The 25,211-nt window shown below is 43.9% G+C and overlaps 2 protein-coding genes across 2 annotated transcripts in view; one reads left to right on the forward strand and one right to left on the reverse strand.

Annotated features, from left to right (window-relative positions):
* Positions 1-1,799, forward strand: part of LOC117496594 (gamma-crystallin M2-like) — a 4,561-nt gene extending 2,762 nt beyond the window's left edge. The window contains exons 2-3 of the mRNA XM_034148297.1: positions 701-943; positions 1,511-1,799. Coding sequence (XP_034004188.1) covers positions 701-943; positions 1,511-1,789 — 522 coding nt within the window. The 3' untranslated portion in view covers positions 1,790-1,799. The remainder of the gene's footprint in view (positions 1-700; positions 944-1,510) is intronic.
* Positions 1,800-3,617: 1,818 nt separating this feature from the next.
* On the reverse strand, positions 3,618-24,811 carry LOC117496590 (sodium channel protein type 4 subunit alpha B-like; the record flags this gene model as incomplete). Its single annotated transcript, XM_034148293.1, is given in 5 exon segments — positions 3,618-5,399; positions 5,570-5,629; positions 18,158-18,302; positions 22,939-23,542; positions 24,547-24,811. Coding segments are annotated over 5 exon segments (1,104 nt in total). The 3' UTR covers positions 3,618-5,294.
* Between the last annotated feature and the right edge of the window lie 400 nt (positions 24,812-25,211).

A 25,211-nucleotide genomic window follows, 5' to 3' on the forward strand; every position in this document is an offset into this window, starting at 1 on the left:
TGGAGCACAGAGTGTAGATCTGATGGAGCACAGAGTGTGTAGATCTGATGGAGCACAGAGTGTGTAGATCTGATGGAGCACAGAGTATAGATCTGATGGAGCACAGAGTGTAGATCTGATGGAGCACAGAGTGTAGATCTGATGGAGCACAGAGTGTAGATCTGATGGAGCACAGAGTGTAGATCTGATGGAGCACAGAGTGTAGATCTGATGGAGCACAGAGTGTAGATCTGATGGAGCACAGAGTGTAGATCTGATGGAGCACAGAGTGTGTAGATCTGATGGAGCACAGAGTGTAGATCTGATGGAGCACAGAGTGTAGATCTGATGGAGCACAGAGTGTAGATCTGATGGAGCACAGAGTGTGTAGATCTGATGGAGCACAGAGTGTAGATCTGATGGAGCACAGAGTGTAGATCTGATGGAGCACAGAGTGTGTAGATCTGATGGAGCACAGAGTGTAGATCTGATGGAGCACAGTGTGTAGATCTGATGGAGCACAGAGTGTAGATCTGATGGAGCACAGAGTGTAGATCTGATGGAGCACAGAGTGTAGATCTGATGGAGCACAGAGTGTGTAGATCTGATGGAGCACAGAGTGTAGATCTGATGGAGCACAGAGTGTGTAGATCTGATGGAGCACAGAGTGTCTTCTCCATGATGATTGGTGGATAACAGATCCCCCCCCCTTCTTCTGCAGGTGGTGTTCTTCGAGGACAGGAACTTCCAGGGTCGTTCCTATGAGAGCAGCAGCGACTGCGCTGACATGTCTTCCTACCTGAGCAGGTGTCAGTCCTGCAAGGTGGAGCGTGGCTGCTTCATGGTGTACGACCGCACCAACTACATGGGCAACCAGTTCTTCCTGAAGAGGGGAGACTACTCCGACTACCAGAGCATGATGGGCATGAGCGACTGCATCAAGTCCTGCCGCATGATCCCCATGGTGAGCACTCAGCCAATCACAGCACAGCACTGACCAATCAGAGTCCAGTCTCTTATAAAGCAGGTCAAATACTGGCAGCCATGTTTAAAGGTCTCCTATTATACTATTTTTAGGCATATATTATAGGTCTCAGATATATAAAAAACATGTCTCTGAAGTGTTTTGCTAAAAATACCATCAGGAGAATTCTCCCAGCAGAAACTCAGCTAAATGCTGCCGTAATTAAACTCCATATCATGTTCCAAACCACATGGGCTGCTCTAAAGCCCGCCCACATTTGAGTAATGTCGTCATGACGCAGCAAATCTGGATCAGCTCCGTTGTTCCCCCGTTTTTAGAGATGTGGGTATGGAGGAAAAGAGAGAGGGGTTTATTTCCTGATACTTTGTGAGACTCCTGACACACCGGGGACACATCGGGGACACATCGGGGACACACCGGGGACACACCGGGGACACACCGGGGACACACCGGGGACACATGGTGATGTAGAGAATACATCAGAAAGTGCATTTTGCATGATAGGAGTGTATTAGCAGCAGTTCAACGGTTCTTGACGTGTTGCAGCACCGCGGCCAGTACCGTATGAAGATCTACGAGAAGGAGAACTTCGGAGGCCAGAGCCACGAGATGATGGAGGACTGCAACAACGTGATGGAGCGTTTCCGCATGTCTAATTGCATGTCCTGCCAGGTGATGGACGGACAGTGGCTGATGTACGAGCAGCCCAGCTTCAGAGGACGCATGATGTACATGAAGCCCGGAGAGTACCGCAGCTTCAGCAGCATGGGCATGAGCAGCAACCACTTCATGAGCATGAGGCGCATCATGGACTCCTACTACTGAACCCAATAAAGCTTCATCATGTACTCCTACTACTGAACCCAATAAAGCTTCATCATGTACTCCTACTACTGAACCCAATAAAGCTTCATCATGTACTCCTACTACTGAACCCAATAAAGCTTCATCATGGACTCCTACTACTGAACCCAATAAAGCTTCATCATGGACTCCTACTACTGAACCCAATAAAGCTTCATCATGGACTCCTACTACTGAACCCAATAAAGCTTCATCATGGACTCCTACTACTGAACCCAATAAAGCTTCATCATGTACTCCTACTACTGAACCCAATAAAGATCATTCATCATGTACTCCTACTACTGAACCCAATAAAGCTTCATCATGTACTCCTACTACTGAACCCAATAAAGCTTCATCATGTACTCCTACTACTGAACCCAATAAAGCTTCATCATGGACTCCTACTACTGAACCCAATAAAGATCATTCATCATGGACTCCTACTACTGAACCCAATAAAGATCATTCATCATGTACTCCTACTACTGAACCCAATAAAGCTTCATCATGTACTCCTACTACTGAACCCAATAAAGCTTCATCATGTACTCCTACTACTGAACCCAATAAAGCTTCATCATGTACTCCTACTACTGAACCCAATAAAGCTTCATCATGGACTCCTACTACTGAACCCAATAAAGCTTCATCATGTACTCCTACTACTGAACCCAATAAAGCTTCATCATGGACTCCTACTACTGAACCCAATAAAGCTTCATCATGTACTCCTACTACTGAACCCAATAAAGCTTCATCATGTACTCCTACTACTGAACCCAATAAAGCTTCATCATGTACTCCTACTACTGAACCCAATAAAGCTTCATCATGGACTCCTACTACTGAACCCAATAAAGCTTCATCATGGACTCCTACTACTGAACCCAATAAAGCTTCATCATGGACTCCTACTACTGAACCCAATAAAGCTTCATCATGGACTCCTACTACTGAACCCAATAAAGCTTCATCATGTACTCCTACTACTGAACCGAATAAAGCTTCATCATGTACTCCTACTACTGAACCCAATAAAGATCATTCATCATGGACTCCTACTACTGAACCCAATAAAGCTTCATCATGGACTCCTACTACTGAACCCAATAAAGCTTCATCATGGACTCCTACTACTGAACCCAATAAAGATCATTCAATCCACTGCTGTGTCCTCCATACTTCCTCTGGTATAAATCAATAACAATCATTGAGATGTCCTTAGAGACAGACCATGGACCTGAAGTCCAGCAGTTTAAGGTCCAGAACAATACACACATTACTGCTAAGAGAAACCCAAACTAACGGACCAAAACCTTGGGTATTGCTGCTATCTCTCTTAAGGAGGGGCAGCTTGGGCAACTCTCGGTTAGAGATAGTTATTGTTGTGGGACACCTGGAACACTTCCTTCTCGGGGTGTAGATGACCCCGAGCCATAAGCGACAACAAATGTGATTCAGTGTCCTCAGCTGTTTAGTCTATCTATTGAAGAATGTTGATTATTACACTCTGAACTAGTTCAAACCTGGAGCTACAAGAGGGGTCTTCAGAATTGATTGTGGCATCTCTACCGTGTGGTCAGACCGTGGCCCGGGACATGTCTTGTGAATTCTCCGCCCGAAGCTCCAAATAAACCGTCAGTGTTTGCCATCAAAGCTCCAGCTCTCCTCGTGTCTCTCTGAGTCCTGTTTCCAATTGCTTCAGAAGTTTCCCCCACAAATACAAATAATAATAACACTAATAATCATAATAATAATAACAATAGTTATCAGTGATTATTCCCAAGCTGGTAAATAAACATGGAACTCTTTCAGATGCTTTTATTTAGTTTGTTAAGTTTTACACATAAATGAACAAGTTTTAAACAGTAAAAAACAACAGATATAGAAAATATAGAAAAAGGTGTTGAAGTATTTTTTTGTGTTTCAAGGTAAAAATCAACACAAACAAAAATCCACTTCTTGTCGGCCACACTTTAAAACGTTCATGTTTTTAATTCATTATGATTTTAGTAGTAATGTTATTCATTCATTATGACTTTAGTAGTAATGTTATTCCCATGCTGTCACTTTATGTTGAATGCTAATGTTAGTAAAGTTAGAGTAAAGTCACAATATTTCAGAGTAAAGTAAGATATTACATCTAAGTCTTTGTTCCTGTTGGATCTGTGAAGATGTTTTATTCTGCAGGTTTGGGACAGAGTGATGCCTCCGTCAGTGAGCTCTATATATGGAGCTCTGTGAGGAAGATGCAGAGCTGCCGGGGCTTGTGGGAGATGGAGTCTTTAGGGTCTGGGAGCTGGAGTCTTTAGGGTCTGGGAGCTGGAGTCTTTAGGGTCTAGGAGCTGGAGTCTTTAGGGTCTTGGAGCTGGAGTCTTTAGGGTCCTGGAGCTGTAATCTTTAGGGTCTAGGAGCTGGAGTCTTTAGGGTCTTGGAGCTGGAGTCTTTAGGGTCTGGGAGCTGGAGTCTTTAGGGTCTAGGAGCTGGAGTCTTTAGGGTCTGGGAGCTGGAGTCTTTAGGGTCTGGGAGCTGGAGTCTTTAGGGTCTGGGAGCTGGAGTATTTAGGGTCTGGGAGCTGGAGTATTTAGGGTCTGGGAGCTGGAGTCTTTAGGGTCTGGGAGCTGGAGTCTTTAGGGTCTGGGAGCTGGAGTCTTTAGGGTCTGGGAGCTGGAGTCTTTAGGGTCCTGGAGCTGTAATCTTTAGGGTATGGGAGCTGGAGTCTTTAGGGTCTGGGAGCTGGAGTCTTTAGGGTCTGGGAGCTGGAGTCTTTAGGGTCCTGGAGCTGGAGTCTTTAGGGTCTGGGAGCTGGAGTCTTTAGGGTCTGGGAGCTGGAGTATTTAGGGTCTGGGAGCTGGAGTCTTTAGGGTCTGGGAGCTGGAGTCTTTAGGGTCTGGGAGCTGGAGTATTTAGGGTCTGGGAGCTGGAGTCTTTAGGGTCTGGGAGCTGGAGTCTTTAGGGTCTGGGAGCTGGAGTCTTTAGGGTCTGGGAGCTGGAGTCTTTAGGGTCTGGGAGCTGGAGTCTTTAGGGTCTGGGAGCTGGAGTCTTTAGGGTCTGGGAGCTGGAGTCTTTAGGGTCTGGGAGCTGGAGTCTTTAGGGTCTGGGAGCTAGAATCTTTAGGGTCCTGGAGCTGTAATCTTTAGGGTCTGGGAGCTGGAGTCTTTAGGGTCTGGGAGCTGGAGTCTTTAGGGTCTGGGAGCTGGAGTCTTTAGGGTCTGGGAGCTGGAGTCTTTAGGGTCTAGGAGCTGGAGTCTTTAGGGTCTGGGAGCTGGAGTCTTTAGGGTCTGGGAGCTGGAGTCTTTAGGGTCCTGGAGCTGGAGTCTTTAGGATCCTGGAGCTGGAGTCTTTAGGGTCTGGGAGCTGGAGTCTTTAGGGTCCTGGAGCTGGAGTCTTTAGGGTCTGGGAGCTGGAGTCTTTAGGGTCCTGGAGCTGGAGTCTTTAGGGTCTGGGAGCTGGAGTCTTTAGGGTCTGGGAGCTGGGAGCTTCAGGGTTTTGCGGCGGCGTGTTTCCTGAACGCTCTCTGGATCACAGCCGCCGCCACCTCTTCCTGTTTCCTCTGTAGGGTGCTGCTGATTGGTCCACAGGAACCCTGTGATTTAAATTAAAGTAGCTTTGATGATATAGATAAAAATAATACTAATAATAAACAGTATTAGTAAAAATGCAGATAACTATAGAATGATTAAATACAAATAAATGTGATTAATTATATTAATTATATTATGGAATACATCCTGAACAATGAAAACGATTTCAAACCTTCGAGGGAAACTTTTCCTCCAGTCGGGCTCGGAGAGAGCTTGTGGACTCATCGCACACCTGAACACAGGGAGAAAATAATAACATTTACCGTATCGACCCGAATATAAGACGTTTTTTTTTTCCTACAAACAAATCTGAAAAAGAGGGTCGTCTTATTTTCGGGGTCTAGACTTTTCGAAGTAATTACAAAGTCACATCACCAGATGGCGCCAAACGAGTGTTCCCCCAGTGAGACACCGTCTTAAAGTAACAGTACAACGGGAGAGAAAGAGATGGAGAGACACAGAGACCAACTCCAACAAAGTGGATCAAAGTACGCGAGTTAATACTCAAGAGAGGCCAAGTTATGATGCCAATTTTAAGATACTGGTGATCAACGAAGTCATCAAACAACTGTCGAGCAGCAAAGAAATATGGTGTTACTGAGTGTAACGTTAAAATTGCCATGAAAATGTAAACAGTCAGAGAAAAGCATTCATTCAGGTATTTTCCGAAAATGAACCTTAAAAACAAACATGTGAAGTTATGTGCCGTTTGGAGCATGTTCACATGAGTAATGAAAACATCATGTTTGATGGCCAGCATTATGTTGCCATGGCAACAGGATTTGACAAAATCTCAAAACTGGCATGTAGTTGTCTTTAGGGTTGGACCGTTAGCACACATGTGAAGTTTGAACAGTTTTGACAATTTTCATAGGAGTTATAGCAATATTGTGTTTTACGGCGAGGGATGCGTTGCCATGGCAACAGCTTTTGACTGGCCACATCACCCCTATTCTGGCCTCACTACACTGGCTTCCAGTTCGGTTCAGAATTGATTTTAAAATCCTTTTATTTGTTTTTAAAGCCCTAAATGGGCTGGCTCCGGCCTATATAGCTGAACTCCTCCAGCGCTACACCCCAGCCAGAGCTTTAAGGTCTGCTGACCAGCTGCTGCTGGTAGTGCCCAAGACCAGGCTAAAAACCAGAGGGCACCGAGCCTTCTCAGCAGCTGGCCCTAGGCTCTGGAACACTCTGCCCCTCCATGTGAGGTCGGCCCAGACCCTAGGGGTTTTTAAATCCACTCTAAAAACACACTTCTTCTCCCTGGCCTTCTAGTCAGAGCGGAGCACGACTCCTGACTTTTCCGTGTGTTTTATTTTTATTTTGTTTTTAAGATATATCTGTTGTAATTTATTGTCGATTATTGTGATTGTAGTAATGTGTTTTTATTACATGTACAGCACTTTGGCTCGACCAAAAATCGCTTTTAAATGTGCTATATAAATAAAACCTGATTTGATTTGATTTGATTTGATTTGATTTGAGGAAAACTCACTATTGTCATATAGAGGTGTTGAGGGCCGGACCATTAACCATCATCTGAAGTCTAGGGTAATTTGGACGATTTACTTCCCATGGCAACGGCATATGATGACACGCCATAATTGACATAGAGCTGCACTGTAAAATATGACCATGATTTCACAATATTTAGCTGTAATATTTTACAATAAATGACTGTTTTACCACTTTACAGTCTTTACCTGTAATGTTCACAATATAATACTGTCATTCTGAATTTCACAGTGAAATCAATGCAGGCAGTTCATTACTGTGAATGTACAGGAGAAATGATTACCAGGCTTTCACAACATGTTACTGTAAAAGACAGTCTTCAGACCATCCTCTGTGATGACACAACATGTTACAGTAAAATACTGTCTTCAGACCATCCTCTGTGATGACACAACATGTTACAGTAAAATACTGTCTTCAGACCATCCTCTGTGATGACACAACATGTTACTGTAAAATACAGTCTTCAGACCATCCTCTGTGATGACACAACATGTTACTGTAAAATACAGTCTTCAGACCATCCTCTGTGATGACACAACATGTTACTGTAAAATACAGTCTTCAGACCATCCTCTGTGATAACACAACATGTTACTGTACAATACAGTCTTCAGACCATCCTCTGTGATGACACAACATGTTACTGTAAAATACTGTCTTCAGACCATCCTCTGTGATGACACAACATGTTACAGTAAAATACTGTCTTCAGACCATCCTCTGTGATGACACAACATGTTACAGTAAAATACTGTCTTCAGACCATCCTCTGTGATAACACAACATGTTACTGTAAAATACTGTCTTCAGACCATCCTCTGTGATAACACAACATGTTACTGTAAAATACAGTCTTCAGACCATCCTCTGTGATAACACAACATGTTACTGTAAAATACTGTCTTCAGACCATCCTCTGTGATGACACAACATGTTACAGTAAAATACTGTCTTCAGACCATCCTCTGTGATAACACAACATGTTACAGTAAAATACTGTCTTCAGACCATCCTCTGTGATAACACAACATGTTACTGTAAAATACTGTCTTCAGACCATCCTCTGTGATGACACAACATGTTACAGTAAAATACAGTCTTCAGACCATCCTCTGTGATGACACAACATGTTACAGTAAAATACAGTCTTCAGACCATCCTCTGTGATGACACAACATGTTACTGTAAAATACAGTCTTCAGACCATCCTCTGTGATGACACAACATGTTACTGTAAAATACTGTCTTCAGACCATCCTCTGTGATAACACAACATGTTACTGTAAAATACAGTCTTCAGACCATCCTCTGTGATGACACAACATGTTACAGTAAAATACTGTCTTCAGACCATCCTCTGTGATAACACAACATGTTACTGTAAAATACTGTCTTCAGACCATCCTCTGTGATGACACAACATGTTACAGTAAAATACTGTCTTCAGACCATCCTCTGTGATAACACAACATGTTACTGTAAATACTGTCTTCAGACCATCCTCTGTGATGACACAACATGTTACTGTAAAATACTGTCTTCAGACCATCCTCTGTGATGACACAACATGTTACAGTAAAATACTGTCTTCAGACCATCCTCTGTGATAACACAACATGTTACAGTAAAATACTGTCTTCAGACCATCCTCTGTGATGACACAACATGTTACAGTAAAATACTGTCTTAAGACCATCCTCTGTGATAACACAACATGTTACAGTAAAATACTGTCTTCAGACCATCCTCTGTGATGACACAACATGTTACTGTAAAATACAGTCTTCAGACCATCCTCTGTGATGACACAACATGTTACTGTAAAATACTGTCTTCAGACCATCCTCTGTGATGACACAACATGTTACTGTAAAATACAGTCTTCAGACCATCCTCTGTGATGACACAACATGTTACTGTAAAATACTGTCTTCAGACCATCTTCTGTGATGACACAACATGTTACAGTAAAATACTGTCTTCAGACCATCCTCTGTGATGACACAACATGTTACTGTAAAATACTGTCTTCAGACCATCCTCTGTGATGACACAACATGTTACTGTAAAATACAGTCTTCAGACCAGCCTCTGTGATGACACAACATGTTACAGTAAAATACTGTCTTCAGACCATCCTCTGTGATAACACAACATGTTACTGTAAAATACTGTCTTCAGACCATCCTCTGTGATGACACAACATGTTACTGTAAAATACTGTCTTCAGACCATCCTCTGTGATGACACAACATGTTACTGTAAAATACTGTCTTCAGACCATCCTCTGTGATGACACAACATGTTACAGTAAAATACAGTCTTCAGACCATCCTCTGTGATGACACAACATGTTACAGTAAAATACAGTCTTCAGACCATCCTCTGTGATGACACAACATGTTACTGTAAAATACAGTCTTCAGACCATCCTCTGTGATGACACAACATGTTACTGTAAAATACAGTCTTCAGACCATCCTCTGTGATAACACAACATGTTACAGTAAAATACTGTCTTCAGACCATCCTCTGTGATGACACAACATGTTACAGTAAAATACTGTCTTCAGACCATCCTCTGTGATGACACAACATGTTACAGTAAAATACTGTCTTCAGACCATCCTCTGTGATGACACAACATGTTACTGTAAAAGACAGTCTTCAGACCATCCTCTGTGATAACACAACATGTTACTGTAAAATACTGTCTTCAGACCATCCTCTGTGATGACACAACATGTTACAGTAAAATACAGTCTTCAGATCATCCTCTGTGATGACACAACATGTTACAGTAAAATACTGTCTTCAGACCATCCTCTGTGATGACACAACATGTTACAGTAAAATACTGTCTTCAGACCATCCTCTGTGATGACACAACATGTTACTGTAAAATACAGTCTTCAGACCATCCTCTGTGATGACACAACATGTTACTGTAAAATACAGTCTTCAGACCATCCTCTGTGATGACACAACATGTTACTGTAAAAGACTGTCTTCAGACCATCCTCTGTGATGACACAACATGTTACAGTAAAATACTGTCTTCAGACCATCCTCTGTGATGACACAACATGTTACTGTAAAATACAGTCTTCAGACCATCCTCTGTGATGACACAACATGTTACTGTAAAATACTGTCTTCAGACCATCCTCTGTGATAACACAACATGTTACTGTAAAATACTGTCTTCAGACCATCCTCTGTGATGACACAACATGTTACAGTAAAATACTGTCTTCAGACCATCCTCTGTGATAACACAACATGTTACTGTAAAATACAGTCTTCAGACCATCCTCTGTGATGACACAACATGTTACTGTAAAATACTGTCTTCAGACCATCCTCTGTGATAACACAACATGTTACTGTAAAATACTGTCTTCAGACCATCCTCTGTGATAACACAACATGTTACTGTAAAATACTGTCTTCAGACCATCCTCTGTGATAACACAACATGTTACAGTAAAATACAGTCTTCAGACCATCCTCTGTGATAACACAACATGTTACTGTAAAATACTGTCTTCAGACCATCCTCTGTGATGACACAACATGTTACAGTAAAATACTGTCTTCAGACCATCCTCTGTGATGACACAACATGTTACTGTAAAATACTGTCTTCAGACCATCCTCTGTGATGACACAACATGTTACTGTAAAATACTGTCTTCAGACCATCCTCTGTGATGACACAACATGTTACTGTAAAATACTGTCTTCAGACCATCCTCTGTGATAACACAACATGTTACTGTAAAATACTGTCTTCAGACCATCCTCTGTGATGACACAACATGTTACAGTAAAATACTGTCTTCAGACCATCCTCTGTGATAACACAACATGTTACTGTAAAATACAGTCTTCAGACCATCCTCTGTGATGACACAACATGTTACTGTAAAATACTGTCTTCAGACCATCCTCTGTGATAACACAACATGTTACTGTAAAATACTGTCTTCAGACCATCCTCTGTGATAACACAACATGTTACTGTAAAATACTGTCTTCAGACCATCCTCTGTGATAACACAACATGTTACTGTAAAATACTGTCTTCAGACCATCCTCTGTGATAACACAACATGTTACTGTAAAATACAGTCTTCAGACCATCCTCTGTGATGACACAACATGTTACAGTAAAATACAGTCTTCAGACCATCCTCTGTGATAACACAACATGTTACTGTAAAATACTGTCTTCAGACCATCCTCTGTGATGACACAACATGTTACAGTAAAATACTGTCTTCAGACCATCCTCTGTGATGACACAACATGTTACTGTAAAATACTGTCTTCAGACCATCCTCTGTGATGACACAACATGTTACTGTAAAATACTGTCTTCAGACCATCCTCTGTGATAACACAACATGTTACTGTAAAATACTGTCTTCAGACCATCCTCTGTGATAACACAACATGTTACTGTAAAATACTGTCTTCAGACCATCCTCTGTGATGACACAACATGTTACTGTAAAATACAGTCTTCAGACCATCCTCTGTGATAACACAACATGTTACTGTAAAATACTGTCTTCAGACCATCCTCTGTGATAACACAACATGTTACTGTAAAATACTGTCTTCAGACCATCCTCTGTGATAACACAACATGTTACTGTAAAATACTGTCTTCAGACCATCCTCTGTGATAACACAACATGTTACTGTAAAATACTGTCTTCAGACCATCCTCTGTGATGACACAACATGTTACAGTAAAATACAGTCTTCAGACCATCCTCTGTGATGACACAACATGTTACAGTAAAATACTGTCTTCAGACCATCCTCTGTGATGACACAACATGTTACTGTAAAATACTGTCTTCAGACCATCCTCTGTGATGACACAACATGTTACTGTAAAATACTGTCTTCAGACCATCCTCTGTGATGACACAACATGTTACTGTAAAATACAGTCTTCAGACCATCCTCTGTGATGACACAACATGTTACTGTAAAATACTGTCTTCAGACCATCCTCTGTGATAACACAACATGTTACTGTAAAATACAGTCTTCAGACCATCCTCTGTGATAACACAACATGTTACAGTAAAATACTGTCTTCAGACCATCCTCTGTGATGACACAACATGTTACAGTAAAATACTGTCTTCAGACCATCCTCTGTGATGACACAACATGTTACAGTAAAATACTGTCTTCAGACCATCCTCTGTGATGACACAACATGTTACTGTAAAAGACAGTCTTCAGACCATCCTCTGTGATGACACAACATGTTACAGTAAAATACAGTCTTCAGACCATCCTGTGTGATGACACAACATGTTACTGTAAAAGACAGTATTCAGACCATCCTCTGTGATGACACAACATGTTACTTTAAAATACAGTCTTCAGACCATCCTCTGTGATGACACAACATGTTACTGTAAAATACTGTCTTCAGACCATCCTCTGTGATGACACAACATGTTACTGTAAAATACTGTCTTCAGACCATCCTCTGTGATGACACAACATGTTACTGTAAAATACAGTCTTCAGACCATCCTCTGTGATAACACAACATGTTACTGTAAAATACTGTCTTCAGACCATCCTCTGTGATGACACAACATGTTACTGTAAAATACTGTCTTCAGACCATCCTCTGTGATGACACAACATGTTACAGTAAAATACTGTCTTCAGACCATCCTCTGTGATGACACAACATGTTACAGTAAAATACTGTCTTCAGACCATCCTCTGTGATGACACAACATGTTACTGTAAAATACAGTCTTCAGACCATCCTCTGTGATAACACAACATGTTACTGTAAAATACTGTCTTCAGACCATCCTCTGTGATGACACAACATGTTACAGTAAAATACAGTCTTCAGACCATCCTCTGTGATGACACAACATGTTACTGTAAAATACTGTCTTCAGACCATCCTCTGTGATAACACAACATGTTACTGTAAAATACTGTCTTCAGACCATCCTCTGTGATAACACAACATGTTACTGTAAAATACTGTCTTCAGACCATCCTCTGTGATGACACAACATGTTACTGTAAAATACTGTCTTCAGACCATCCTCTGTGATAACACAACATGTTACTGTAAAATACAGTCTTCAGACCATCCTCTGTGATAACACAACATGTTACTGTAAAATACAGTCTTCAGACCATCCTCTGTGATAACACAACATGTTACTGTAAAATACTGTCTTCAGACCATCCTCTGTGATAACACAACATGTTACAGTAAAATACTGTCTTCAGACCATCCTCTGTGATAACACAACATGTTACTGTAAAATACTGTCTTCAGACCATCCTCTGTGATAACACAACATGTTACTGTAAAATACTGTCTTCAGACCATCCTCTGTGATAACACAACACATGGGATTTTTTTTGCTTTTATCGCTCTTGCTTGGCTTAAATACTAATTTCTTTCTTTGGTGCAGGTTTTACTTCAATTGAAAGGGGCACCGCTGCATGTGCCTTCAAATAAACGATGCAACATATAAATCTATGTAAAATTGAAATTGTTGTCTTGGCTTATTGTTTTCAGGTACTTCCTGAGATGGGCTCGAAAGCCAAAAAGAGGCATGGCCATTCAAACCCCATGTCAGCACATTCTTCAGAACAATGGTTGACTTTGAGTGGATGTCTGTGTAGACATGTGTTACGTGCTGCCCTTCTTGTTTTATTTTCTGTCTCCCTGCTGCGCAGGTGCACCTGGTCTGCCCCTACATATTACTTTAAAAAAAAGTAATATATTACACTACTTCGTTACTCTCTACATAAAGTAACTCGTTACTTTACTCGTTACTTTACTCGTTACTTTACTCGTTACTTTACTTTACTCGTTACTTTACTCGTTACTTTACTTTACTCGTTACTTTACTCGTTACTTTACTTTACTCGTTACTTTACTCGTTACTTTACTTTACTCGTTACTTTACTCGTTACTTTACTTTACTCGTTACTTTACTCGTTACTTTACTCGTTACTTTACTCGCAGGGCCGGCCCGCCCCTCCCTACAGGCAGATCACGCATCTATTCTTCGGACGAACTCAAAATAATGGGCAGACCTCCACCCCTCGAAAGTTATCGCTGACTCAGCCATGTTTATGCAGCACTGCACGTGGAGATGTGGACGCGCAAGTCGCGCAGATTACGTACATATAAACCTGCGGCGGAAACCCCTCTTGTCTGTCAGTGTGATTATGACTGATTTTATAAAAGTAACGAAGTAACGCGTGTCGGGGCAATGTTAGTAACTGTAGTGTGATTACTGAATTATAAAAGTAACGCGTTACACTACTCCGTTACCGACAAAAGTAATATTATTACAGTTACTTTGTAACGCGTTACACCCAACTCTGATAATATAGAACATTCATCCATTCAATCATTCATCCATTCATTCCTTCATGGCAATGCACACTGTAGAAGAGGTGAAGACATTGGCAGTGAGCATCAGGCAAAGCAGCTGCATGTGTGTACCATATTACAACGCAGGGCTAGCTCAAAGGCACACAGCACTTGATACAGTCTATTATTTTAGGGCCTGTTTTTGTCAACCTCCTTATTATGCTCACTGATCCCTGTCCTGCACTCTCATTGGACAGCTGTGTTTACTTTCCTTGACATGGCTAGTTGCATAGCATCATCCATGTGGACTCTAGTTTGTTCATGCTTTTTAGTTTGTTCTGACATGTGCTTTAAGTGTCTGCCTTTGACACTGTGGACCATAGCATCCTGTTGTCACGGCTTGAACAGTCCGCTGGCATCACAGGCTCTGCCCTTGCATGGTTCAGGTCCTACCTGACAGACCGTAGCTTCTCAGTGCAGCTAGGTACCTTCTCCTCTGCTAAAGCCCCTCTTACCTGTGGGGTTCCCCAAGGCTCGATCCTGGGCCCCATCCTTTTTCTACTGTACATACTGCCCCTAGGTTCAATTCTCACAAAACATAATATTCCCTTCCACTGCTACGCCGACGATGTACAGATCTATCTGCCTCTCAATCAAAATGTCAACTCATTACAGCAGTTGATGGACTGCTTAACAGAGATCAAATCCTGGCTGAGCCAAAACTTCCTCAACCTCAACGAGAGCAAGACTGAGGACATCTTTTTTGGACCGCAACCTCCAGCCTCTCCGGTTGATATTCTGGGCTCCCTCAATAAAAACATCCTTCCCTCGGTCATGAACCTTGGAGTGACCTTCAATAGCGCTTTTAAATTTGATAAGCAGGTCAGCACCGTAGTCAAGACCTGCTTTTTTTAAATAAGACTATTGGCCAAGACCAAGTCGTTTTTATCTTTTAATGACTTAGAAAGGGTTATTAACGCCTTTGTAACCTCGAGACTGGATTACTGCAACGCTCTGTACGTGGGTATGGACCAGGCCTCAATTAGACGTCTGCAGCTAGTCCAAAACGCAGCTGCACGTCTTCTGACTGGCCACAAAAAGCGCGACCACATCACCCCTATTCTGGCCTCACTGCACTGGCTTCCAGTTCGGTTCAGAATAGATTTTTAAATCCTTTTATTTGTTTTTAAAGCACTAAATGGGCTGGCTCCGGCCTATATAGCTGAACTCCTCCAGCGCTACACCCCAGCCAGAGCTTTAAGGTCTGCTGACCAGCTGCTGCTGGTAGTGCCCAAGACCAGGCTCAAAACCTGAGGGCACCGAGCCTTCGCAGCAGCTGGCCCTAGGCTCTGGAACACTCTGCCCCTCCATGTGAGGTCGGCCCAGACCCTAGGGGGTTTTAAATCTACTCTTAAAACTCACTTCTTCTCTCTGGCCTTCTAGTCTTTTCTTATCTAGCTCCACTTTTGTGGAATCAGCTTCCAGTTTGTGTTCGGGTGGCCGACAGCCTATCCGTTTTAAGAGTACGCTTACGACCTTCCTTTTTGATAAAGCTTATAGCTGATATAATAATCTAATGAGACTGCATTGACGTAGATACGCTGTGCCTCTTCACCTACGTTTGGGTTCTTGCTCTTTCACTTAAATCCTAAAAACTTGGATCTTATATTTAAAACTAAGGTTATTACTACTACTCATTCTTCTAAATCTTGTCTCTCTCTACTTCTCATACTCTCTACTCCTGTAATCGATTCTTTCTATCCTCTCTTTATCCAAACCCTTTTCCCTCTCTGACCTCTCCAGGTTTTATTAGAGGGAAACAGGTTTGCAGAGAAGCTTATCCAGGCCGGGGAGTGTTATGCCGTATTCACAGCTTCCTCCCTACCTCTCACCAATTCCAACTAAGGCTCCAGTGGGCCCTTGCTCCCTCCAGTGGGACCTTGCTCCCTGCGTGTGCCTCTCTGTTTCTTACTCTCTTACTTGCTACCCTTTCCCCTCAACCTATCCTAAGGGAGTGCTTGTTCTTCCTCCTGTCTGTCTGTGTCTGTGTATTCTCATGTTCAGATTAACCCAGCCTCCCCCTCTGTGTCTATATCTACGCCGGGATCCTGAGTGGAGGCTGATCCTCTTGCTGTGGTCCTGTGTCCTGGATCCTCTATCCTGAGTTCTGGACTAAGTCGTGGACTTCGGGTCGTGGCTGGGCCTGTCTCTGCGGTCCTGCCTGGGTCTCATCATACTACTTCCCTGATGGCTCCCACAGGATTGTTCTTGACATCCTCGTGGATTCATCTTCTTATTATAGACACATGCATTTCCAAACATTCGGTCTACCTACGGTGTAAAATGTATTATCTCTTTGATTTACACACGGCATCTATTGCACGTCTGTCCGTCCTGGGAGAGGGATCCCTCCTCTGGTGCTCTCCCTGAGGTTTCTCCCATGTTCCTTTAAACTGTGGGGTTTCTCTGGAAGTGTTTCCTTGTACGATGTGAGGGTCTAAGGACAGAGGGTCTAAGGACAGAGGGTCTAAGGACAGAGGGTCTAAGGACAGAGGGTCTGAGGACAGAGGGTGTTGTTTTCTCATACTGATATTCTGTACAAACTGCTGTTGTATTTGCTGTAAAGTGTCTTTACTGTAGGGTATTTTTATTATATGTACAGCACTTTGGCTCGACCAAAAATAGTTTAAAAATGTGCTATATAAATAAAACTTGATTTGATTTGATTTGATTTAAGTCACTCACATCTGTCTGGATCCATGCTGCTTTCCCTCCAGTGTCCTCCTCTCAAAGGGGGTTTCTTTAAAGCTCTCCTATTATCCTCCTCTTCATCAATATATCCCAGGTCTCAGATATATCCAGAGCCTGTCTCTGATTGGCTGAAACACCAAACAGATCATTGCAGCATCCCATAATACCCTCTGTTTCAGCCCTGTTTCCAAAGTGCTGATTCTCTGTCTGTTACTTTAGATGAAAATAAGGAGCCCCTCCCCACGCCCCTCTGAGAGACATTTGGATCAAAATAACACAATGGTGCTCTAGGAGGAGATTCAGGTGATAAGCTGCTCCTATCACTTGCATTGAAAAGAGAGTTACCTGAGAGGGCCAGCAGGACGTCCTGGCAGAGCATCTGGTCTCAGATCCTCATAATAATAAAAGTGTTACCAGCGAGGGCCAGCAGGACGTCCTGGCAGAGCATCTGGTCTCAGACCCTCATAATAATAATAATACAAGTGTTACCTGTGCAGCGAGGGCCAGCAGGACGTCCTGGCAGAGCATCTGGTCTCAGACCCTCATAATAATAATAATACAAGTGTTACCTGTGCAGCGAGGGCCAGCAGGACGTTCTGGCAGAGCATCTGGTCTCAGACCCTCATAATAATAATAATAAAAGTGTTACCTGTGCAGCGAGGGCCAGCAGGACGTCCTGGCAGAGCATCTGGTCTCAGACCCTCATAATAATAATAAAAGTGTTACCTGTGCAGCGAGGGCCAGCAGGATGTCCTGGCAGAGCATCTGGTCTCAGACCCTCATAATAATAACAGTGTTACCTGTGCAGCGAGGGCCAGCAGGACGTCCTGGCAGAGCATCTGGTCTCAGACCCTCATAATAATAACAGTGTTACCTGTGAGGGCCAGCAGGACGTCCTGGCAGAGCATCTGGTCTCAGACCCTCATAATAATAACAGTGTTACCAGCGAGGGCCAGCAGGACGTCCTGGCAGAGCATCTGGTCTCAGACCCTCATAATAATAATACAAGTGTTACCTGTGCAGCGAGGGCCAGCAGGACGTCCTGGCAGAGCATCTGGTCTCAGACCCTCATAATAATAATACAAGTGTTACCTGTGCAGCGAGGGCCAGCAGGACGTCCTGGCAGAGCATCTGGTCTCCGGCCTGCAGAGGAAGGTCCATGCTCGTAAGTCGGAGGCTGTTTGGTTTGGGAATCCTGAGAGGATCCTGCAGAGCGTCGCAGAAATCTGACAGCTCGCTGCGGAGAGACAGGTGATATTAGTTTAGAGACACTTGATTGATTTGATTTATAGTTCAAATCAAATAATATTGTATAATCCACAAAGTAAAATGCATTATATGTCACATTGCTCTATACCAACATTCAAAGGCTTCATATGCACTGAAGAGAAGAAGAAATAAAAAACTTCCTGAGCTCCTCCAACAACGCAAATTAATATATGTGTGATTGATTGATATATTATTATTATAAAGACTCACCTGTACTGTAAACTACGGTGACCCTGAAGTGCAAGACACCACAGCATTTCACAAAACGCCACAGCATTTCACAAGACACCACAGCATTTCACAAGACACTACAGCATTTCACTAAACACTACAGCATTTCACAAAACACTACAGCATTTCACAAAACACAACAGCATTTCACAAAACACTACAGCATTTCACAAAACACTACAGCATTTCACAAAACACTACAGCATTTCACAAAACACAACAGCATTTCACAAAACACAACAGCATTTCACAAAACACCACAGCATTTCACAATGGATGGAAAGGGTATTCCTTTAGGGAGAACACTTCTTGTTTGTGATTGGACAGAGCCAGCCAGATAAGCACTGCTGTGATTGGTTGTTTTTGCTGCCAGTCAAGAAATGTCGCAACATGTCCCAAAACGGAACACAAAAGCAGGACCAACCATCATACATTGAATTCCTTGACTAACAAGAGAAAGATTCATCATTTAAATAAATATTTAACAACAAATGGGCCGGTTCTAAAGGTTATTCAGTTAAGCCCGATGAGAGGGGATACAGCTGTGCACATGTCATCATTAACAGACGTCGTTTAAGAGTGACGTTTGAGTGAACGAGGACATCCCAATTAATACCTGAGGACTCCTCTGTCCTCGCGTCACCTCCTCGTGTCTCTCGCTCGCATCTTACGGAGGCGGAGCTAAGACGCAAGGAAGGGACGCGAGTGAGGGAAAGGAGGAGTCGAGGAGGGGTATTGAGACGAGGCTGAGGAGTCGAGGAGGGGTATTGAGACGAGGCTGAGGAGTCGAGGAGGGGTATTGAGACGAGGCTGAGGAGTCGAGGAGGGGAAATATTTGAAATGAGAAAGGGCATATGTCATGGTGAATACAGTCGCTGCTTTATTTATGTCTGTATGACGCTGTTGTGAGTGTGGACGGAGCAGCTACAGGTTAGCTTAGCCTGATGGACCCGCCCCCTCTCCAGCACGTCTTGTTTGAGTGACAGGACACTGACAGCTGCGGTGAAACTCGAGCGATTAGAGAGATGCGAAAACACCATGAATTAATGCTTTATTCATTCATGGTTTTTAAGAGGCTTATCTCCATGTAATAATAATAATAATTAAAGCTGCAAGCAGCGTTGAGCGGGTCTTCGACGCTCCGCAGGCTGTTGTCCGCACGTCGACGTGTGTGTCTAGGTGTCTCAAGGCCGTTGGCAAACGTGGGAAGTTTCAGGCCGATCGGACAACGTGCATGGGAGTTACAGCAGTATCATAAACATTGTGTTTGATGGCGAGTGATCTGTTGCCATGGCAACGGAATTTGATGACACCCCATAATATGCCTAGATGTGTTGAGGGCTGCATAGTTATCAAACCTGTGAAGTTTTGGGCCGTTTGGAGCATGTTAACTGGAGTTATGAGAAAACCGTGTTTCACGGCGACCATTTTGTTACCATAGCAACGACATTTGACGAAATCTCAAAACTGACACATATATGTGTTGAGGGCTTGACGGTTAGCACACATGGGAAATTTGACCACTTTTTTACCATTTACACAGGAGTTATAGCAATATCGTGCTTAACGGCAAGGGATGCGTTGCCATGGCAACATCTTTTGAGGAAAACTCACTATTGTCATATTGAGGTGTTGAGGGCCGGACCATTAACTGTCATCTGAAGTCTGGTGCAGTTTGGACCATTTTCCATCGAGTTATGACAACACTGTGTTTCATGGCGAGGGATCTGTCACCATGGCAATGGCATATGATGACATCCCATAATTGGAGTAGAGCTGTTCAGGGCCGGACCATTAGCCATCATCTGAAGTCTGGTGCCGGTGATATAAAAGTGAAGATTGGGGGACGATGGGACCGTGTCCATTGGAGTTACAGCGACACCGTGTTTTATGGTGAGGGATGCGTTGCCATGGAAACGGCATATGATGACATCCCATAATTGGCATAGAGCTGTTGAGGGCCGGACCATTAGCCATCATCTGAAGTGTGGTGCAGTTTGGACCATTTTCCATTGACTTAAGACAACATTGTGTTTCATGGCGAGGGATGCGTTGCCATGGAAACGGGATACGGTGAGATCTCAGATTTCACGTAGAGCTATTGAGGCATGGACCGGTGATATAAAAGTGAAGATTGGGGGACGATGGGAACGCCATATTAAGTAACATCAAATTTGACGTAGAGCTGTTCAGGGCCGCAGTGTTAACCATCATGTGAAGTTTGGTGGCGTTCTGAGTATGTCAGTTGGCGTTATGACATCATCGTGTTCCATGGCGAGGGATCGCCTAGCATCGAGCGAACGCGCGAACTTTGGCGCAAATTCACGGCTACGCCGTGCGAAAGAAAAAAACTTCCGTGATAACTTTGAATTGCCCATGTCTCGAGACACTACCCGACGAATTTCGAGTCGTACGGATAAAGTCCCTGGGAGAAGATAGATTTCGTGCGGAGGACGAAAAACGCGATAAATCGTGTTTTTCCGACGCCAAATTCAAAATGGCCGGCTTCCTGTACGTTATTTTATACCCCTCCAAGAGGCTTTTTGGTTTGTCTCCGCACCCTAGATATGCGTAGCGAGTTTTGTTCGTTTACGTGAAAGTTAAAGTGGGGGGAGTTTACGTTTAAAAACGGAAGTGGGCGTGGCCTACGCAATTTTTGACACAAAGTTCCGGAACCAATTACACATCTGAAGTTGCACCAATTCTGACGCGCGTGCAAAATTTGGTGAGTTTTCACATATGTTGCGGGGGTCAAAGGTTTATCGGTCGCGCAATAGGGTCTTCGCCGACCTAGGTCTCAGACCCTAATAATAATAAATGGAATTTATAAAGCGCCTTTCACGGGACCCAAGGTCGCTGTACATGGTGGACAGACAAAACAAAACAGACAATGAGGAGCGAACAAAACAAGAACAAAGTAAAATAAAGTAAAGGAAGCAAGGGGACCAGGAAAGGACTAGGGTCCGAAGGCCACGGTGAACAGGTGAGTTTTCAGTGAGGATTTGAAGATGTCCAGTGAGGCAGCGTTCCGGATCTCAGGAGGAAGTGCATTCCAGAGGATGGGGGCCACAACACTGAACGCCCTGTCACCCACAGTACGAAGGCGAGAGCGGGGGATGGAGAGCAGGCCCGTGTCTGAGGACCGCAGACTCCGAGAGGGGGTGTAGGGATGTAGGAGGTCTGTTAAGTACTGGGGGGCGAGGGTATGGAGGGACTTGTACGTGAGGAGGAGTGTTTTGTAGTGAATCCGGGACTTGACCGGCAGCCAGTGGAGGTGGATGAGGGTGGGGGTGATATGTTGCCATGGCTTAGTGCGGGTGAGAAGCCTGGCGGCAGAGTTCTGGACGCTTTGGAGCCTGGCCAGGGTTTTGCTGGGAACCCCGGACAGGACTCCATTGCAGTAGTCCAGACGGGATGTGATGAAGGCGTGTATGAGTGTTTCTGCCACAGAGTCAGAGAGTGAGGGGCGGAGTCTGGCAATGTTTTTGAGATGGTAGAAGGCGGATTTGGTCATGGATTTGATATGCGCCTGGAAAGAGAGGGTGGAGTCCAGGATGACTCCCAGGTTGCGGACTTCAGTGGACGGGGAGATGGAGCAGCCGTCAATGGTGAGAAGCAGGTCACCAACCTTCTGGAGCTGCGCCTTGGGAGCCACAATGATGAGCTCAGTTTTGTTGCTGTTTATTTTACCATGTAAATACTATGGTAGACTACCCACACAGACAGTCTGTTTTTTGTACTTGTTTATCTTTTGTCCAGTTTCTGAACAGATATGAGGAGCTGTGAGCTCTGAGTGCTAACAGCTAACGGCTGATGTTTTGGGACATGTTGCGCTGTCGGGTGCTGACCAATCACGAAGCGTCATTTCTTGACTGGCAGCAAAAACAACCAATCACAGCAGTGCTTCTCTGGCTGGCTCTGTCCAATCAAAAACAAGAAGTGTTCCTAAAGGAATACCCTTTCCGTATAAGTTGAAATGCTCTAGTGTTTTCTGAAATGCTGTGGCGTTTTCTGAAATGCTGTGGTGTCTTGCACTTCAGGGCCACCGTAGTAAACTTAGAATCACCTGTACTGTAAACTTAGACTCACCTGTACTGTAAACTTAGAATCACCTGTAAACTTAGACAACCTGTAAACTTAGACTCACCTGTACTGTAAACTTAGACTCACCTGTACTGTAAACTTAGACTCACCTGTAAACTTAGACAACCTGTAAACTTAGACTCACCTGTACTGTAAACTTAGACTCACTTGTAAACTTAGACTCACCTGTACTGTAAACTTAGACTCACCTGTAAACTTAGACAACCTGTAAACTTAGACTCACCTGTACTGTAAACTTAGACTCACCTGTACTCCGAACTTAGACTCACCTGTACTTAATGAACTGCGAGCTCTCTGGGTCGAACTTCCTCCAGGTTTTGCAGAAGTTCTGGAGGTGTTGGTCGCTCAGCGTTTGGTTCTCCTCGGGGCCGAAGACCTCCAGGATGACGGCGATGTACATGTTGACCACCAGCAGGTAGCCCAGGTAGATGTTTACGATGAAGAAGACGATGGCGAGGCCCGGGGAGCCACAGTCTCCTCGGATGAAGGATCCCGGGTTCAGGGTGTCGGGGTCACAGTCAGGTGAAGTCTTCATTAAGGGACCCAGCATACCCCCCCACGAAGCAGAAGAGGAGATCATCAACACACAGATCAGGCTGCTGCCAAACGTCTCGAAGTTAACCATGTCGTCCATCATCCCCTGCTTCCTCACGAAGGGGAAGCTCAACATGCCGAAGATGGAGGACGTGAAGATGAGGAAGAGGAAGAGGAGGCCGAGGTTCAACAGGGCAGGAAGTGACATCATGAAGGACAAAAGCAGCTTCCTGATACTCGGATCCCAGCAGAGGACACGGAAAACATGAGTCACTCGCAGCAGGAGGATGGTCGGGGGAGAGCAGAAATAAATTGTCAAAATATCCGTAATGAAGAGACCTGAAGAGTGAGACACAGAGAGAGACATGGAGTGAGACAGAAAGAGTGAGACACAGTGAGAGACATGGAGTGAAACAGAAAGAGTGAGACACAGTGAGAGACATGGAGTGAAACAGAAAAAGTGAGACACAGAGTGAGACACAGAGAGAGACATGGAGTGAGACAGAAAGAGTGAGACACAGAGAGAGACATGGAGTGAGACAGAAAGAGTGAGACACAGTGAGAGACATGGAGTGAAACAGAAAGAGTGAGACACAGTGAGAGACATGGAGTGAAACAGAAAAAGTGAGACACAGAGTGAGACACAGAGAGAGACATGGAGTGAGACAGAAAGAGTGAGACACAGAGAGAGACATGGAGTGAGACAGAAAGAGTGAGACACAGAGAGAGACATGGAGTGAGACAGAAAGAGTGAGACACAGAGAGAGACATGGAGTGAGACAGAAAGAGTGAGACACAGTGAGAGACATGGAGTGAAACAGAAAGAGTGAGACACAGTGAGAGACATGGAGTGAAACAGAAAGAGTGAGACACAGTGAGAGACATGGAGTGAAACAGAAAGAGTGAGACACAGAGTGAGACACAGAGAGAGACATGGAGTGAAACAGAAAGAGTGAGACACAGAGTGAGACACAGAGAGAGACATGGAGTGAAACAGAAAGAGTGAGAGACATGGAGTGAAACAGAAAGAGTGAGACAGAGAGTGAGACACAGAGAGAGACATGGAGTGAAACAGAAAGAGTGTGACACAGTGAGAGACATGGAGTGAAACAGAAAGAGTGAGACACAGAGTGAGACACAGAGAGAGACATGGAGTGAGACAGAAAGAGTGTGACACAGTGAGAGACATGGAGTGAAACAGAAAGAGTGAGACACAGAGTGAGACACAGAGAGAGACATGGAGTGAGACAGAAAGAGTGAGACACAGTGAGAGACATGGAGTGAAACAGAAAGAGTGAGACACAGTGAGAGACATGGAGTGAAACAGAAAGAGTGAGACTCACCTGTGATGGACACAACCAGCACCAGGAAGTCCAGCACGTTGAGGGCGTTGGTGAAATAGTGTTTTCTGAGCGCAGTGACCTTCAGGATGAACTCCAGCAGGTAGAGAACCAGGACCAACAGGTACAGATACTCAATAACTTCCTCAGTGTGATACTCTTCACTCATCAGGGACAACAGGACCAGGTTCATGCAGATCACCACCACCACCAGGACCTCAAACCACACGGAGGACACCAGGTCCAGCAGGCGGGCCTGGAGGCAGTTCTGAAACCAGAGGGACTATTCAGGGGAGACTATTCTCACAATACTTCCTGCTGTAGGGGTGGACTGTGGAGCTCATCTGTATAATTACATCAGAGCTTTAAATACGGGGTCTCAAGGGTATATTCTGAGTACATTCAGAGTAAATACTGAGTATCTTCAGAGTATCTTCAGAGTACAGTCTGAGTATCTTCAGAGTACAATCTGAGTATCTTCAGAGTACAGTCTGAGTATCTTAAGAGTATCTCCAGAGTATAGTCTGAGTATCTTAAGAGTATCTCCAGAGTATAGTCTGAGTATCTCCAGAGTATAGTCTGAGTATTTCCAGAGTACAGTCTGAGTATCTTAAGAGTATCTCCAGAGTATAGTCTGAGTATCTTCAGAATATAGTCTGAGTATTTCC

This window comes from Trematomus bernacchii, unplaced genomic scaffold, assembly GCF_902827165.1.
Source record: "Trematomus bernacchii unplaced genomic scaffold, fTreBer1.1, whole genome shotgun sequence".
Taxonomy (NCBI): domain Eukaryota; kingdom Metazoa; phylum Chordata; class Actinopteri; order Perciformes; family Nototheniidae; genus Trematomus; species Trematomus bernacchii.